This window comes from Camelus ferus, chromosome 5, assembly GCF_009834535.1.
Source record: "Camelus ferus isolate YT-003-E chromosome 5, BCGSAC_Cfer_1.0, whole genome shotgun sequence".
NCBI classification, from domain to species: domain Eukaryota; kingdom Metazoa; phylum Chordata; class Mammalia; order Artiodactyla; family Camelidae; genus Camelus; species Camelus ferus.
In genome coordinates, this window is record NC_045700.1 from 41,020,887 (window position 1) to 41,038,396 (window position 17,510).

The following is a 17,510-nucleotide window of genomic DNA, read 5'->3' on the forward strand; positions in this document are numbered from 1 at the left end:
GGACATGTATCAGATTAAACTTGCTATCACTAAGATTTTATGGCATGCTTATGACTATAGTGGTCAACTATATTAACTCATTCAAATGACATAAAACAGTGGTTTTCAACCTTGCTTATGCAATCACATCATCTATGGAACATAAAAAAAGATTCTGATGCCCCCCCCCCCCAAACCTACAGAATCAGGATTTTGGGGTGAGATGAAAGGACATGTTTTATACATATACATGTATGCTTTTTATTACAAACAATTTCAACACATATATAGAAATAACAGTATAACAGTCCCTATGAACCCAGATCTTCAACAGTTAACTCATGACTAACACTATTTCACCGCCACCCCACACACTTGTCCTTCTGTGTTATCACATAAGAAAATCCTCAGATACTGTGTCATTTCATCCATAAATATTTTGTTTGCCTCTTCAAAAATAAGGACTTTCTTTAAGCATAACCACAAGTTATCACACCTAAAATGTAACAAACTCCTTGACATCACCAAATATCCAGTCACTATTCAAATTTCAGATGGTCTTAATGTACTTTTTTGCTTGTTAGGATGCGGATCCAAGTAAGGCCCACACACTTTGACTGGTTGAAATGTCTCTAAACTTCTTTTTGCTCTAGAGGTTTCCTTTCTTTCTCTCTCTTTCCAATTAAATGTAGCAGAAATAAGAATGTTTACCCTAAAGTTTCTCACAGCCCAAATTTAGTTGAGTGCATCCTTGTGATAGTTATATAATATAATCCTATTTTTTTTTTTGAGGGGGGAGGTAATTAGGTCTACTTATTTTTTGATGGAGGTACTAGGGATTGAACCCAGGACCTTGTGCATGCTAAGCATATACTCTACCACTGAGCTATATCCTCCCCCTATTCCTATGTGATTAATATTTCCTGAAAATTGTATTAGATCCAGAGGTTCGGATCTGATTTTGATTTGGGAGGGGAGAGGTGAAACTACTTACTTCATAGATCAGCACTCTGCCAAGCCACACTGTTCCTTAGGAAAAAGCAAAAATGCACAATGCTGTATACACGTTTTTAGGTATTTTTTAATTGCTATTTGTTCAGAATGTTAATTAAAAAAATTGAAAAATAGAAAAGTAGGTATATTAAAACTTACCACATTATTTTAGGTTTCAATATTTTCTCTATTTATTAGAATTTTACTTTCCTGACTTTAATGCAGGAAAATGAACCATTGAAAAATGTAAGTGTGGATCAGGGTACATATTTTCCTTTTTGCTTCAGGCTTCCGTATAGCTCAGCACAGCACCGTAAGATGCTGTGTGTTTCACGTTCTGGGATTTTGATTTTTTTAAAAAATTCTGCACTAAGTATCATTCATCTTGAACACTGCAATGGAGGATTTGTATCCCCCCCAAAATTCGTATGTTGAACTCCTAACCTCCAATGGGATGGAACTGGGAGGTACTTAGGTCATGAGGGTGAAGCACTCCTGAGTAGGATTATAAAAGGGACCCCAGAAAGCTCTCTTGCCCTCCTTTTCTGCCACATGAGGACACGATGAGAAGTCAGCAGCCTGCAACCAGGAAGGTCTCTCACCAGAACCCAACCATGCTGGCACCTCATCTGAGACTTCCAGCATCTAAAACTGTGAGAAATAAATTTCTGCTGTTTATAAGCCACCCAGTCTATGGTACTTTGTTATAGCAGCATCAGTTAATGAAGATAATTACTGAAATTTTAAATGCCCGTTTACACTTCAGACTTAAGAGTGAGTGTTTCACTTGTGTGACCCCAGGACGGCCCTGTCATAGATGGTGTGTTCTTAGGCACGTGACTTTTTTTTTTTTTTCTATTTTTTTAAAATTAGAGTTCTGTCAGTTACAATGTGTCAATTTCTGGTGTACAGCACAATGTCCTAGTCATGCATATACATATATTCATTTTCATATTCTTTTTCATTAAAGGTTATTACAAGATTATTGTTATTATTGAACATAGTTCCCTGTGCTATACAGCACTTTTTAAAAAATCTATTTTTACATATTGTGGCTAACATTGGTAAACCTCAAACTCCCAAATTTATCCCTTCCCACCCCCTTTCCCCAGTAACCATAAGATTGTTTACAATGTCTGTGAGTCTGTTTCTGTTTTATAGATGAGTTCACTAGTGTCCTCTTTTTCCTTTTTTTAGATTCCACATATGAGTGAGTGATATCATGTGGTATTTTTCTTTCTGTTTCTGGCTTACTTCACTTAGAATGACAATCTCTAAGTCCATCTATATTGCTGCAAATGGCATTATTTTATTCTTTTTTAATGGCTGAGTAGTATTCTACTGTATAAATATACCACAACTTCTTTATCCAGTCATCTGTCAATAAACGTTTAGGTTGCTTCCATGTCTTGGCTCTTGTATACAGTGCTGCTATGAACACTGGGGTGCACATATTTTTTCGAGTTAGAGTTCCCTCTGGACATATACCCAGAAGTGGGATTGCTGGATCATATGGTAGGTCTAGTTTTAATTTTCTGAGGAGTCTCCATACTGTTTTCTGTAACGGCTGTACCAAACTACATTTCCACCAGGAGTATAGGGGGGTTCCCTTTTCTCCACACCCTCTCCAGTATTTATCATTTATGGACTTTTGAATGATGGCCATTCTGACTGGTGTGAGGTGATACTCATTGTAGTTTTGATTTGCATTTCTCTGATAATTAGTGATATTGAGAGGCATGTAACATCTTGTGATGTTATACTCATTCATTAATTCACCAGGGTTAGAAAATAGTGATATTCTATCATTCTCTTTTCATTTATTAGCTGGAAAACATCTCTAATAAGAAACTGCCTTTTCTGCTATTTCATTTCCCAGCACTATGGTTCATACTGCAAAGGCAGGATAAATGCTTAATTCTTTACCTTTAATCGCCAGCTTTAGAAATAATAGTTTATTAGCATATTTCAGTGGTGACCAATTAGGGTTTTTTTTTTCCGGATCTTTGTAAATTCATGTACTTAAACATATTTGGTGTTCCAATTCACTGTAGTTATTATTGATATTTAAAGTCTCTCAACTTTGGCTAGTGGGAGTATCCTCAAGTTGGCTCCTGAGTCCTCGATGCGACTCTAATGATCTCTGATAGCATCTCTGTCATCTGGTATGACAAGTGTCATCTTGCACAGTTCCTGCATCTCATCCTTCGAATACTGACATGCCTAAGCAGCAGGGCTGACACCCCTAAAGCAGCCATCACATTCAATCATGCAATGTAGTGCTGTCAGTGTTCTGGCAAACTGAAATTCTATCTGCATTGAAACCTTAATTTCCATGATCTTCCTTAGTTCAAGATTAGGCATGTAAGGGCCAGTTATTTGGCAGTTTAGGTTTTCCAAAGCCTATTAATGAGTATTCTATTTTTTAAGGTCAATGTAACTTAAATTACATGTATAAACTATAAATTGATAAATGGCTTGATGTTTTAGGTTTTTAAAGTTCTTAAAGTAACTTAATAGTATTAGGTGGTCATGACTCTTCTTTGAAAGATTTAATGTGTAATCAGTTTGCTCAAAGGGGATAAAATACTGTTATGAAGATATGAAGCAACATATGAATCTATAAATATCCTCAAGTTTCTAATTTGAGTACAATTATTTCTTCAACAAATAAAGTAGTTTATTTACAATGACACATTCTTAACTTTAAAAATGTTATAAAAAGATATCCTTTTTGGGGGTCAATCAAGCACCAAAATTCACTGTTAGTAAAGCACCTTAAATTTTAAGGACTTTAACAGAATGGCCATTGTCAAAAAATCTATAGATAATAAATGCTGGAGAGGGTGTGGAGAAAAGGGAACCCTCCTATACTGTTGGTGGGAATGTAAGTTTGTGCACCAACTGTGGAAAACAATATGGAGGTTCCTTAAAAAACTAAAAATAGACTTACCGTATGATCCAGCAATTGCACTCCTGGGCATATAACTGGAGAACTCTAACTTAAAAAGATATATGCACCCCAATGTTCACAGCAGCAGTTTACGATAGCCAAGACATGGAAGCAACCTAAATGTCTATCAACAGGTGACTGATAAAGATGTGGGATATACACACAAAGGAATACTTACTCAGCCATGAAAAAGAATGAAATAATGCCACTTGCAGAAACATGGATGGATCTAGAGATCATCATACTAAGGGAAGTAAGTCAAAGACAAATTTCATATGGTATCACTTATATGTGGAATCTAAAAAATGATACAAAAACTATTTACAAAGCAGAAATAGACTCACAGACATAGAAAACAAACTTATGGTTACCAAAGGGGAAGGGGGGAAGGGCTAAATTATGAGTCTGAGAGTAGCAGATACCAACTACTATATATAAAACAGATAAACAAGGTCCTGCTATATATAGCACAGGGAACTATATTCAGTTTCTTGTAATGAACTACAGTGGAAAAGAATCTGAAAAAGAATACGTATTTATGTATAGTATAACTGAATCTCTTTCCTGCATGCCAGAAACTAACACAACATTGTAAATCAACTATACGTCAATTAAAAAAATTTTTTTAATCAAAAAAATTCTAAGGACTTTAAAGATTTTCAATCTTATACCTAACGATAAGGAGTTTTATTAAATCAAATTAAATGCTGGAAAGACTTTCCCTCACAAAATATGCAGAGTGGATTCTAATAATGTGAAAATAACTTGCAGCTGCAGTAAATTCATCAAGAATATTTCTTAATAGGAGGGACAGACTCTGCAATTAATGTTCTGCAATTTTCATTAGTTCTGGGATGAGAAGGATAATCACAGGCAAACGCTTGACATTCCAAAAACACTTTCTGTAAGGGCATACGACAGCTGAAACGTGAAACTGCATAAATCTCTATTTTTCTTTATTCTCAAGGGCAAATGGCTTTATTATTAATGTTTATTTCCTGATTGTGGTAAGAATAAGCATTTAATTTTCCAAAAACACACAAAAATCCCTAGAAATGGACCAGCACTCTTTAAAAACCTGTTACAGAAAGCTTAGCCGACAAAGACTAACAAGTTACTTTTACTCTTTGGTCACTTACCCTGTTATGACGCAGGCATCGCTTCAGCAGTTCTTCTGCCATGTCGTATTTTGCTGACTGAATATAAATATCAGCGAGTAGCAGCCAACTCCTCTCAAAGTCCTCAGCATCAATAGGATTCCAGTTCATCTTTGCAATCCGCTTCAGCTGGTTTCGGGCTCTAGGAGTTTGTTTCAAGATCATATAAGCTGTTGCCATTCCCAGGAGCGCTGGGATATGATCCTTCTGTACGAGAACAAGAGTTCAGACCCCCAGATACACAAAACACAGATGTCCTTTGTTTAGAAGAAAAACACATGGGAAGTAGCAGGTGCCACACAATACAGGAACCGGCCTGCGGATTCTGCTTCTGGCTCCACACAGATGCCCGTGACACGGTCACTACCTAACACAGCAAGTCACCTCAAGCTTCCAGGAAGAACCTGGTCAGGTGCCACGTGGTCAGGGTAATTCAGTAAGTGTGCAGGTGCCTTGACCACACAATCCCAGATAATTAGGACAACTCGATCTTTAATGGGATTGACTGGCTGTTTTTGGTTTTGTACAGAAACTGGAAAAATAAAATTCTATTTCAGTGTAATCCTAGTGGAACATTTGTGTTTCATATTTAGCATTCTGGCCCCGTAGTTCTTTCACTTGTAAAACAGTACTAACAAACAATGATTTCCCATCAAATGATACTCCGTGTCTATACTGACTTCTACTTCTCTTTTCCCCCTCCCTTCTCATTTTATTCAAAAGCCTCTTTTCCCAATAAAGTTTAACCAGTAAAATGTTATAAATAAGGCATGCAATTAATCACTTGGAAATTATATGAAATAAACTCATGCTTTAAAATATGCTTTTAGATTTGAAGTCTGCAGATCCTTGATAGTATCTATGAAACACGATGTTCTTTTTAGACAGAGTTCAAAGTCAGAAAATGTCACTGTGCAACCAACAAGCTAATAAGAATTGGTATAAAAGATGGAGGCAATTAGCCATCTATCCAGAAAACTAACAAGCCTAAGCAATGACGGGTACGTGCCTGATAAAGCCAGAGGGTGTCAAATTTCAGCAAAGGGATTATGATGCTTTTATAAAGAGAAAGGCTTCAGTTTAAAATATAAATAAAAGATGAGAAACTGATTTAGAAATTATATCATAACTATTATAAAGGTGCCACTGTAAGACAGCAAGTTTCAGTAACTAATAAGGAACAAAAGGAGGGCAGAATGGTAAAATGTTCAACACTGGTCATGGTTGGAAGTCAGAAATAACCCTGGAGTAGAGAAGGGCAATTCACTAGAGCTTGATGACAGCCTGTGGGAATACAGAACTTCCTTGGGTCTAATTTTATGTCTAGCAATAAACTTCTAATACATAATTTGTTCTCCTAATTAAGGAATGGCAGAAAGGTTTTATTTGAATGCCAAATCCAACCAATTTGGTATCAGATTTTGAAGATCTGCGTGGAGTATTATCAATTATTGAACTGCATCCCCATCCCAGGTGGGTTAGAGAGGAAAGAAAATAGAGACCTGCTATGTTATCTGTCAGCAATCCTAGTGCTGACAGCCCAAGAAGTCTTGGAAAAATGTCCAGACCTATTCACATATTAAAAATACCCCACACTATACATTGAAAAATAAACTCTGATTTTATAGGCACACACCTTGAGTTTGATAAGAAGGAATCAGTTCCTCACAACTTGATCACTCCTGAGTGAACTGAAGAATGGTTTCTAAAACTGCAAGCCTGCGATGTAAGCCCTGCACCAGACCCGTGATACCTTTCTTGGTGCAGACATCATGAAATGTTCAGCCAGCTTCTGTCTCTCACTCTGAACTGCAACAACTTTACATCACAAAGGACAGTGTGGCTCTACATAAACAATGCACCTTTGTGGTTCAAGGTGCCGGGATGAGAGCAAGTGGAAACACTTTAGCTTGGGTTGAATGCATCTTCCTCCACTTCCTCCCATGCCTTCCTGTACATACCTTTTTCAACCAACCTGAACGCCACACGCTGCTGTGCATACACCCTGTGCTGCGCTGCCTCCCTGCCTTCGTTCACATTTCCCCCGTAACTCAGAATGCACTTCCTTCATCTCTGTCTGTGACAATGCAAGCTATCCTGGTTCTTAAGTCATACCTTCTCCAGTGTAAGGAGCACGGGAAGGGCCTCCCGTCCGTGCTCCTTACACTGCCTCCTACAGCACTTTTATCTGCAACTTTAGGACAGACTGTAACAGACTTTGCTTTGTACTACAAGTCAGTATGCTTGTCTCATCTTCCCTAGATTACCAGAAACTTGAAGAAAGGGACTATATGTGGTTTACCTCTGTGATTCCTTCTGTGTTTAGCACCCACTGGCTGCTTAATGAATATTTACTGCATTTCATATATGCAGCCTATGAGTTTAAAAAATGCAAGATAAAACTCACTTATGAGACTTCAATTCATACATCAGTCTTTGGATCCTGTGGTCAGTAAACACATTTGAAGATAGTATATTACTAGTCACATAAGAAAGAATGATTAAAAAACAACGCAGTCTCAGCAAAACAGAAAACCGCCAGTGTCTTTCTAGGAAATAGCTGTGACGTCACTGCTGCTCACGTTCTCTCAAACCTCACAATTTAAACCCTTTCTCGTTACACAACAGAATGCTACTTCACGACACTCAGCGGCTATGACTCCTTACTTGAACGGGTGCTTCATCACGCCCTTACGGATCTCCTTAGGCTACAGGACAGCCCTATTTCTGGCATAGGCAGCTGCTGTCACCTGTCTGCTGCCCACAGCCAGTTAGTTCCCTGAGCACAAGCCCTGAGAGCACTGCTTCAGTGTCAGCAGAAGGGCTCTGCTCTGGACGGAGCTGCTGCAGATGCTGTTTTGTCCCCAGGGTGGCTGAGAGTGGCAGTCAGGGGCCACCAAGGATACCTGAACGCAGACACCAACAGGAGCTGTAGGTTTCCCAAAGCCCTCCAGGGTCCTGGGAGGCGGGGGAAGGGGGTCACTGTAGGGGGTTTCTGGTAGTTTATTGTCACTACTATGACCCCTTAACCACAAGAAAACATAGCAGAATTCTGTATAGCCTCTGGGAGGCTCCAAATTTGGAGTCTTCCATGATCTTCAACATTGATGAGTAGAAGAATATGAAATCCCAAGTGTACGCTTAGAACTAGCTCTTACACCAATTATTGATGGGGTGAGTTCCCAGGACTCCTTCCTTAACAGCAAGTAACAGAAGAAATACAACACTGTGTAAGGGAAAGAAACCCAGTGGGTGAGAAAGGAGGTGGATCTGAATGAAGAAAAAAGGATATAATAATACTTATTAAATAATATTACTATTTAATATTTATTATTATTGCAAGGGGGTGGTTTAAGTATTGCTAAAAAACATTATTTGCATGACTGAATTATAAGTTTTCAGTATTGATCTCACTTAGCCCTAGAGCTGGAAAAGTTCCAAGTTCATGTGAGTGAAAAGGTAAGGTATCAATGCAGCCACGCGTTTTTCACTTAGTAAGTTAACTGAGGCTACGGCACAGAAGATAAAGCTATGCCCGTGAGAATTAATATATGCCCTCTTGAAGAACTTCCTTTCTCTGGAGTTCACCATTCTAGTAGAGATAAATATATCAACAACACATCAACATAAAAAAGGCCTCTTCTGAAAACAAAAGTACAGCACATAAAATCATACCAAACTATGTATCTAATTTTTAAGAACAGTAAATAATTAAGTCCATCTTCAGAAAATAAAAAAACCAACCAAAATACCTGTTTTTATACCACCAACGAAATACGGGAAGTTGAAAAAGAAAATCTACTAACCTCAGACGTTGCTATTTCGGTGAAGGTGTTCAACGCCTGCTCAACGTTAGACTTCTGTTTGGTAGCCATTAGGCAATAGTTTTCCATTATGCGAAGCTGTACGTGGCCCTGAATAGTCTGCGGTTTCAGTTCTTTAAGGAGCTTTTCTGCTGTTCTCACTGCTAACTGCACAGACTCTTGCTTTTCGGTTGAATTACTGTACAGAATTAAAAGTAAATCTCCTATGTCTATTACTCACGAAGTAAAATTCATTGAGATTAGAGTAAGCTCTAGGGTACACTGGCATCTTTTTTTCTCACCAGTTTAAAAGTCATCCTATTGGAGAATGTCACTCATTCTTTCCTAATATAAGATAAGGCACAGGTATATTTTTAAAAACAAAACTAATATAGCTTCAATAAAACACCATTAAACATTCACTTTAGACTGAAAACAAAAATTGGGTCATATCTACATGTGGTAAGTAGGTTCATTTCAGCTAAAACCAGAATTCAGGATAAGTAGAATCATACGATTTTCAAGTAGCATATCTACTTGAAAGAAAGGGAGACTATATAATACTGTAAATCAACTACACTCCAATTTAAAAAAAATTTTTTTAAAGAGGAGAAAGCAGAAAGTAACCTTGTTAAAGCACTTACTGTGTGCTATGCATTGTATTATTTCATTCAATCTATGCTGAATCCGTTTTATATATGAGAAAACTGAGGCTCCAACAGATAAATTAATTCGCCAAAGGTCACAGAGCTAACAAATGTTAAACCTGGGATTTGAATTTAAGTTTGCCAGACATACAGTCTACTTAATTTTCTTTACCCAGTTGCCTATCAGAGTCTCAGGAAAGAAATTCTGTATTTGTCAAAAGGCTGTAAATTTTAAGTGCAGTAACAATTTGAATGTGTAACAGCAACTTATGTTTCTATGTACACACCAAAACCTAGATATAACATATAAACAAATCAATTAATGAAAGCAAATTAAATTCTTAAAGCCTAATCACTAAAGCCACTGGTCTTCTCAGGCTTCTATCTTCTCTAAAACATTTTCCACTATTGGTAACCTTCTTCCAAGTCCTCCTTCTTTTGCTTCTGTAATGTCAACAGTTTGGGTTCTCTTTTCACCAAAGTGATTACCCTTTCCCAACCTCCCTCCTTCAACCCCCTCAAATGTCAGCACACCCAAAATTTTGTTCTCAGACTTGTTACTGCCTTCTACTCGAGGCCATTCCTAGGTTTCCAACTATCCACTCTGAACACCTGTCTCCCAAATCTGTATCTCCAGCTGTGACCTCCCTTCTTGAGTTCCAGTTTGGCATTTTCAACTACTTGCTGAGGATTCCCACAGGAAGAGCTTATAGCTGCAAAAGAGTATGTTACCTTAACCTTTCTAAAACAAACAAAAAATAAAGATGCCTCTCCCCTGCTCTAAATCTTTCAATGGCCTCTATAACCCAAGGTAGGCAGCACTCAGCCTGAATCTTGCATCCACCATTTTCTATCTCTATCACATTAGACAAATTAACTCTGGGCTTATTTATTCCCAGTAACAATATTGTAAAATAAGACGATGCATATAAACTATACAGTATGGAGTTGGCAGATAGCTAGTACCATTTGTTAAGGAGTTGTTATTATGTGGACAATTTCTGCCAAGTAGTCACACTCTATAGTTCACCCTGTTTCCCACAGAGTAATTAGGGGAATGTCTTCAGTAACATGTCTGTTCTGATTCAGGAAACCTAAAAGCATTTCATGCTTGTTTCAGAGAACAGTTATTCCAGCTTTGATGTATTCACTGAACTGTCATTAGTGCTATCTTGGAATTTAGTTCTCCTTTATAGAATATCTTTGCTTATTATCCCCAAAGTATTTAAAAAAAAAAAAAAAAAAGTAACTTGCCAAATACTACTCACCCCAGGTCTCCATCCAGATTTTCAAATACTTCACCTCCAATAGTTTCATTATCTGGATTCAGGCAGATTTCTATCATATTATAAAGGGCATTTTGGCCCCAGTCACTGTCTTTCCGAGCTTTATTAAAATGTCGAAGAGCATCATTTGGTTCTCCAGTATACCTTGTTAGGTGTTCAAAAACAGATTACTTTATTTCAATTAGTGACTACAAACTTCAAGTCGCTTACAATTTATTTGGTAAATAAAACTATTACCATATTTTAAAATGTAGAAAATTTTTAATTCAAAGAAAAGCACATTTATTTTACTCTAGTCACAATGAGGGAAAAAACCTATTATGTAGAATTTATTTGTCAATAAATTTACCAGAGATATAGTCCTTTACAGTACTGAAATCCTGGCTCCAGTTTTGCTCTGGAGTTACGCTTCTCAGCCATTAAGAAAAATCTTGGGACATCCTCAAGTTTTCCACATCTTCTTAGGAAATCAATTAAACGAGATAATGTCATATAATTATCTAGAAACAAAGAACATTTCAGTTATGGACAACATTTTGTATCTTCTGTTTTGATGGTTATAATCCTACTTCCTTAAAGTATAGTTTGCTTCAAAGGAAGTACAATCTAAATATAAGTGAGGGGGTGCCTTACAGGTTTTAAGTCCCTAGAGAGATTGTATGGACAATGGATGATTCATGAAATGATAAAGGTTGGGTTGTTCTGGTCACAGTGTGAGAGGGTTCAACATGGGCAAATCTATAAAGATGTACATTTTTTGTAAGTTACTTTTCAATTATTATTTCTAGGACCCAAACCCTTCTAGAATCTAAACTCTTAACTGTAAAATTCAGGAGGCTCAATTTGATTGCAAGGGCCAAGTCTATGTCTGAGATCTACCTTCTACTTACTGCAGCTAGAAAGAGCAGGAGAATAGGACATCCTGATGGTCATATTTAAGCTGGGCAATTAGGGATTTTACTCCAGACCTGCCTTACTGTGTATATGTACCTAACACACTAAATACCAGCTCACCATACTAGAACTGTAACATATTAGTCCTAGTATTTTAATTCTATTTTATCTTCTTCTAAGGAGAAATAATTTAGTTATTTGGTCTCAGGTATAATTTCCTTGCAGGTTCCTTAAAAGGCTTTTTCCCCCAATTCTGTTCAGTTCTTTCTCATCACTAAGATACTAAATTTTGAAAATCATTTAATACATACCTTTTAAGATTATAAAAATAATGTATAGGCACTTTAGAAAATTTGGAAAAATACAGAAAAACAAAGGAGAAAAAAAAATTACTCATATTCCCCCACAAGCTAGAGATGACCACATTTTGGTATGTTTCCTTTCATATATTTATGAGTGAAAATCAATCTATAAATATTTAAATGTAAACAAAGAAATACACTGCTTACATATATACAAAGTTGGAGTCACACTTGGGGTTCTGATTTTGATTCAACATTATAAAGTTAACATTCCCCAGTTGTCATTAAATGATCTTCAAAAATATTTTAGTGACTGCACAATAGTCTGCTATCTTGATGGCTCACTTTTGTTCTTCTTTAGTATTTTTAGGTGTTTAGACTCACAAGTTACATAGGACTCATAGTAGGGGATTTGTAAAAACCCTTATTTATATAAGCTATCCTTATCACTTCGATAGGATGAACTCCTACACTTAAAACACACACACACACAAACTTTTAAAAGCAATTTATCCTTAATTCTATTTTCCAAGAAAAGAGAAGACATCATATAATACCACAGTTCTACTTCTGGATATATGTATATATCCCTCAAGAACTAAAAGCAGGGACTCAAATATTTGTACACCAGTGTTCGCAGCAGCAGCATTCACAGTAACCAAAACTAGTGGAAACAAGACAGTTAATGAAAGTACTATGTGTATCATCTTAAAGGGTAGTTCAGAGAGGGGAAAAAGGACAGATAGAGTCTAGAGGCTAAGGCAGAAGCCATGACAGGAAAAAAACAAAAACAAACTTAGGCTCAAAGAAAGTAAGAGTAAGGTCTGGGCAAATCAGTTGGAAGGATGGCCCACACTCTGAACTCAGATTAAGCAGAAGAAGTTAATTAACAGCACCCTTTCAAATAACACCAGAATATAAGCTGGAGCAGACAGGGCAGGAAACAAGAACATGGCCCGAGAAAGTCCAAAGGTGGAAGAAAATTTTAAAAGATAATAAAAATAAATTCAAATGTTGATATCACCACAGAAAGAAAGGATTTTTTTCTTTAAAATATTCCTAGTTAAGGCAAAGATTGAAAGTATAAAGCACAGTTCTCTAAATTCACACTTTTAACAATTAAAAGCATCCATAAATACAAGTAGAGTCTACCTGGTTCTGCGTTGCCCCACGTGAAGCACAGCCACCCCATCCATACTGCCTTAACCAAGCAGCTCTGACTGCCCGTGGCGTCATCCTGAGACAGGGCATGAGGGGTCGGAAGACCTGAATGACAGCTCGAGGACTGCCTCTGAGATCTCAACTATTTGAGCAACACATGGAAGTAACATACATACCTGTTCCACCTTCCTTCCGCTTCTCCCTTTCCCCCACCTCCCTCCCTTCTTCCTTTTCCCGTCCCACTCTTCTTTCCATCCAATATTTACTGAGCACCAACTCAGCCAGATACTGTTCTCGATCTTGATAGCAATGAAGACATGGTTCCTAGCCACCTGATGCCATTACCTATGATTTACAATTTTTGTTTTGCTTTGTTTTACAAAGGTGATATAAAACAAAAAACCAAGAGCAGGACACGCAGATGGAGAGCAGTGAGGTGTTACTGCTATAGGATGGCTGGGGAAGGGTTCTCTTAGGAAGAGGCAGCACTGGAGCAGAGTCCTGGGTGGAATGAAGCAGAACATGTTCCAGGAAGAGGGAACAGCGTTGGAAAGCCTCGAGACACCACCCTGCCTGGGCTGCCGCCTACACCTAATATCTGCTGCCCCCTCTTCACGATCAGAGTTCTGATTTGCTTCTATGTGGCACTGTGTTCAGCTAGAAGATTACATTTCTCACCCTCTTTTGCAGCCATGGAGGTGTTTCTAGAAAATTTTCTGAAAGAAAAAGGGAAGACTCACTGGGAAGGTATGCCCTCTGGCCCACCTCCACCCCGACCTGGCCCGTCCAGGCCTGGGAACGTCAATGCCTCATGCTGCAGTGGGCATCTTGAACGTGATACTTGGAGTGGACGTTTGGCTAATGATGGCAGAAAAAAGAAGGACTTAAGACTCCTTGATGATACTGTGAAAACTCTAGGCCATCCTGGCATAATCTACTTTTAATCTATTTATTTATTTTGGTGGGGAGGTAATTAGGTTTATTCATTTTAATGGAGGTACTGGGGATTGAACCCAGGACTTTGTGCATGATAAGCACGCATTCTACCACTGAGCTATACCCTCCCTCCATAATCTACTTTTAAATTTCTTTTACATAAGAGAAAAATAAAAGCCAAAGTTACTTAGGCCACTAGAATTTGTGGGGTGTGGGGGAGGTCTCTGCTACTTTCAGCTCAAAATGTGTCTAAATCATCTGGAGGCAAGGAGTAGAAACAGATGAGCTATGGGAATGCTGCAGTAATATGGGTGAGGGATGCGGATGCTGAGGCCAGGTGGCAGCCGCAGAGGCGGTAACAGGGATGGAACTCCAGATGTACCCTGAAGGCAGAGCACCAGGGATCTGCTGACAGACTGGATGTGGTGTATGAGAACAAGACGAGACAAAGGTAACTGGAAGGTCTGGAGCCTGAGCAAACAGATGGTGATGCCACTTCCTGACATGAGAAGGAGCAGATGCGGAGGGAAGGGAAAGACCCCGTGCTCTGCTGTGGACACGCCAGGCTGAGAGCCTCCTGGCAGCTGAGGGGATTGCAAACGAGCAGCATGTCAGTGAGTCAGATCTGGACACAGGACATACAGCTGTGGGTCTGGATGAAGCCACCTAAGAGGTGAAGGTATACAACAGGGAAAAAAGGTTCGAGAACTGAGGTCTAGAACTTTCTGATATTTGTAGGTCTTAAAGAGAAGACAGGCTAACACAGGAAAGATAAATAGCATCATCTGAGGGGAGATGAAAAACCAGGTAAGCCGAGCATCCTGGAAGACAAATGCAGGAAGCCTTCCGTGACGGATGGGGATAAGCGGTGCTACATCCAGAGTCAGGCCTGGTAGGCAGAGAAGTGAGAATCAGGCCTGGATCTGACAGCACGGAGGTCACCAGGCACCCCAGAGAACCCCCGTGGAGTGCAGGAGTGGAGCAGACAGTCAAGACAGCACAACCTCCTTAGAGGAAATTTTCCATAAAGGAAGACAGAGGAGTGGAGCGGGAAGTGGAAGGCGAGAGTAGTGGGGGAGTTAAGAGCTGGGTTTTATTTACTGGTGTCTTTAAAGCGGGGAGATGTCACAGCACATTTGTGGGCTGACTGAGAAGGAAACCGTGACGCAGGAGAGAGGACGCAGGAGTAAGTCCCTGCAGGAGAGGAGGGGGCAGCCAGGGCCCCAGGGAGAAGTTGCTGAGGACAGGAGGGCAGACCTGGGGAGCGGGCAGGCTGGGGGACAGGAAGATGGAGATGTTCTCTTCCAGGTGCTTATGTTTCCTCAGTGAGGCAGGAGACAAGGTTTCTGGCTGAGGACAGGAAGAGGGAAAGGGTGTCCGGGGTTTGAGAAGAAAGTGTAAAAAGTATATGTAGTGAGTAAACTCGTTAGAGAAATACAGCAGGTCTGCCAGGCAGCATCTGAGGGCCAATTTGGGGTCTGTGGGTGTAGCTTAAAGGGAGACCAGTCAGTGGTGCTGCATTTTCCTTATAACCATTTCAGCTACTCAAGGACAGGGGTGGAATAAGCAGAGCATTGGATTCAGCCAGGGCTGGGGTTTTCCCAAGGAGCATAGCAGACAAAAAAAGGAGAAAGGCAGTTGATTGCACTGAATAATATAACCAGCAGATATTTACCTGGTTTCCGTTCCAAAAGTTGTTGTAAATGAAACACTGCTTGTTCATAGTCCTGTTTTCTGAACATGAGATCTGCCATCATCTATAAAGGTAAAAGTTAGTTCTAAAAATATTGCCATATATTTTACAAAAGCATGTTCTTTGTATCAAGATTTATTGCTATGAAAACACATATGGAAAACATGAGGAGGGCAAAGTCTTACAAAATGGAGCCATTTAAAATTCAAGCACACCTTAAACAGATTAGCACTGAGATCAGTGTAACAGAAGATAATTAAGGAGGTGAAACAGATCACTCTGTTCACAAAATTGTATTTAGCAGGAAATGTTTTAAGTAGTTATTTAAAAACTGAAATTTGAAGGGAATCACACACTCTGTGTGCTATCATAGAGAAGATGCAGCTAAAATAATGAGAAAAATTTTTTTAAAAAACCCAAACATTCTTAAATATTTCAAAGGAATTTAATGTAAGCAAGACATACTGAGATTTCCTTCTGTGTTTTAAAAAGGAGATTTCTTATATTTCTTTTTAGTTATGACTCATTTATAAAATTATTAAATGATCCTCACAAACTGTTATCTATGTGTTTGAAAAATCTAACAAAAACCTCAATCCAGGTAAAAATGAGAAAGAAAAGCAAAACTCTATTTAAAACACACCATCTCAATGATACATAAAGATTTTTTTCTGTAACTCCAAAAAGTCCCACTGAAACTGTTAAATTAGTGCAGCACATTTGAGTAAATACTTAAAAGTCTGTAGCAAATTTTAGCTTTACCACATGAACTCTTCCTCACTGAGCATCCTCTTAAGTCATAAAGAAAATGAACAAGACATAAAAGGGCAAATAAAGGCCTGACCGAGGTTCACCATTCTTACAGTCTTGGTCTTGATCAGTAAAATGTACTAATAATGAATGTTATTTCTTCTAAAAGATAGAATGAGCCAGGCCTCGCATCTAATATTAGTTTCATCAGCTAAAATGTGGAACGTCCACACTAAACAGATATAAAACACAACGGCCTTTACAGCACCGTGGCCTCCTGGACTGACCATGGTGGCAGCTTCGTTGTCCTGGTCGCTCTGGAGCAGCAGAGCGCAGTGCCGCAGGCAGGCGTCGGGGTCATCCTGGGCCAGGTACAGTCGAGCCAGCTCCAGCATGATCTGCAGAGAACGGCAAGATGAGTCAGAAACTGCCTGGAATAAAAAGTGAATTAGGAAAATGTCTCGGCACAGAGTAAACCATTTGACCAAAAGTTATTGCAATAAAAACGCCAAGCATGATAGGCAGGAAAACTATAGGTCTGCTCAACTCTGGTTTCTTTTATACTGGGGGAAAAAAAGGAAAAACAGACCTAACTCATTTGAAAAGTGGAGAGAGACAAAACATTGTGGAAAGAACACTGGTCTTAAATCAGGAGACAGGATTCTAGTCCAAGCTTCTCCGTGATGGGGCTTAGTCCCTATCCCCTCTCCAAACCTGTTTCCTCATTTGTGCAATAAAAAGGTTGCAGCGGATTACCCCTAAGTAGGCTCCAGATTTACAACTCTGATTCCAACCCCTTTAACCAACACTGAACAAGGCACTGTTTGGTTATGACTTAATAAAGGTTATTTTTGCCTTACATCTGAAAGAGTTGTATTAATTTCAAAATGTCCAATCTTAAACTTTAAATTTATGGTTGCCTTTCATTTTACATCACCTATTTAGGTATTTAGCCA

General features: G+C 38.8%; 1 protein-coding gene and 1 non-coding gene across 9 annotated transcripts in view; both read right to left on the reverse strand.

Moving 5' to 3' along the window:
• The window catches only part of TTC21B (tetratricopeptide repeat domain 21B), an 82,040-nt gene that overhangs the window by 17,847 nt on the left and 46,683 nt on the right, over window positions 1-17,510 (reverse strand). For 7 of the 8 annotated variants that reach the window (XR_004319898.1, XR_004319901.1, XR_004319900.1 and 4 more), the window contains exons 21-26: window positions 16,842-16,952; window positions 15,787-15,868; window positions 11,168-11,318; window positions 10,801-10,962; window positions 8,889-9,084; window positions 5,065-5,289 (exon numbers count right to left, since the gene is read on the reverse strand). Coding sequence is in view for 2 of the 8 variants with exons in the window: in XM_032479606.1 (XP_032335497.1) it covers window positions 5,065-5,289; window positions 8,889-9,084; window positions 10,801-10,962; window positions 11,168-11,318; window positions 15,787-15,868; window positions 16,842-16,952 (927 nt within the window). In the remaining 6 variants the exon portion in view is untranslated. Of the gene's footprint in view, window positions 1-973; window positions 1,009-5,064; window positions 5,290-8,888; window positions 9,085-10,800; window positions 10,963-11,167; window positions 11,319-15,786; window positions 15,869-16,841; window positions 16,953-17,510 lie in introns of all 8 variants that reach the window. The other variant, XR_004319903.1, reaches the window with a different exon arrangement.
• Window positions 14,168-14,239, reverse strand: TRNAD-AUC. Its single transcript has one exon. It is a non-coding gene; the product is annotated as a tRNA-Asp (tRNA).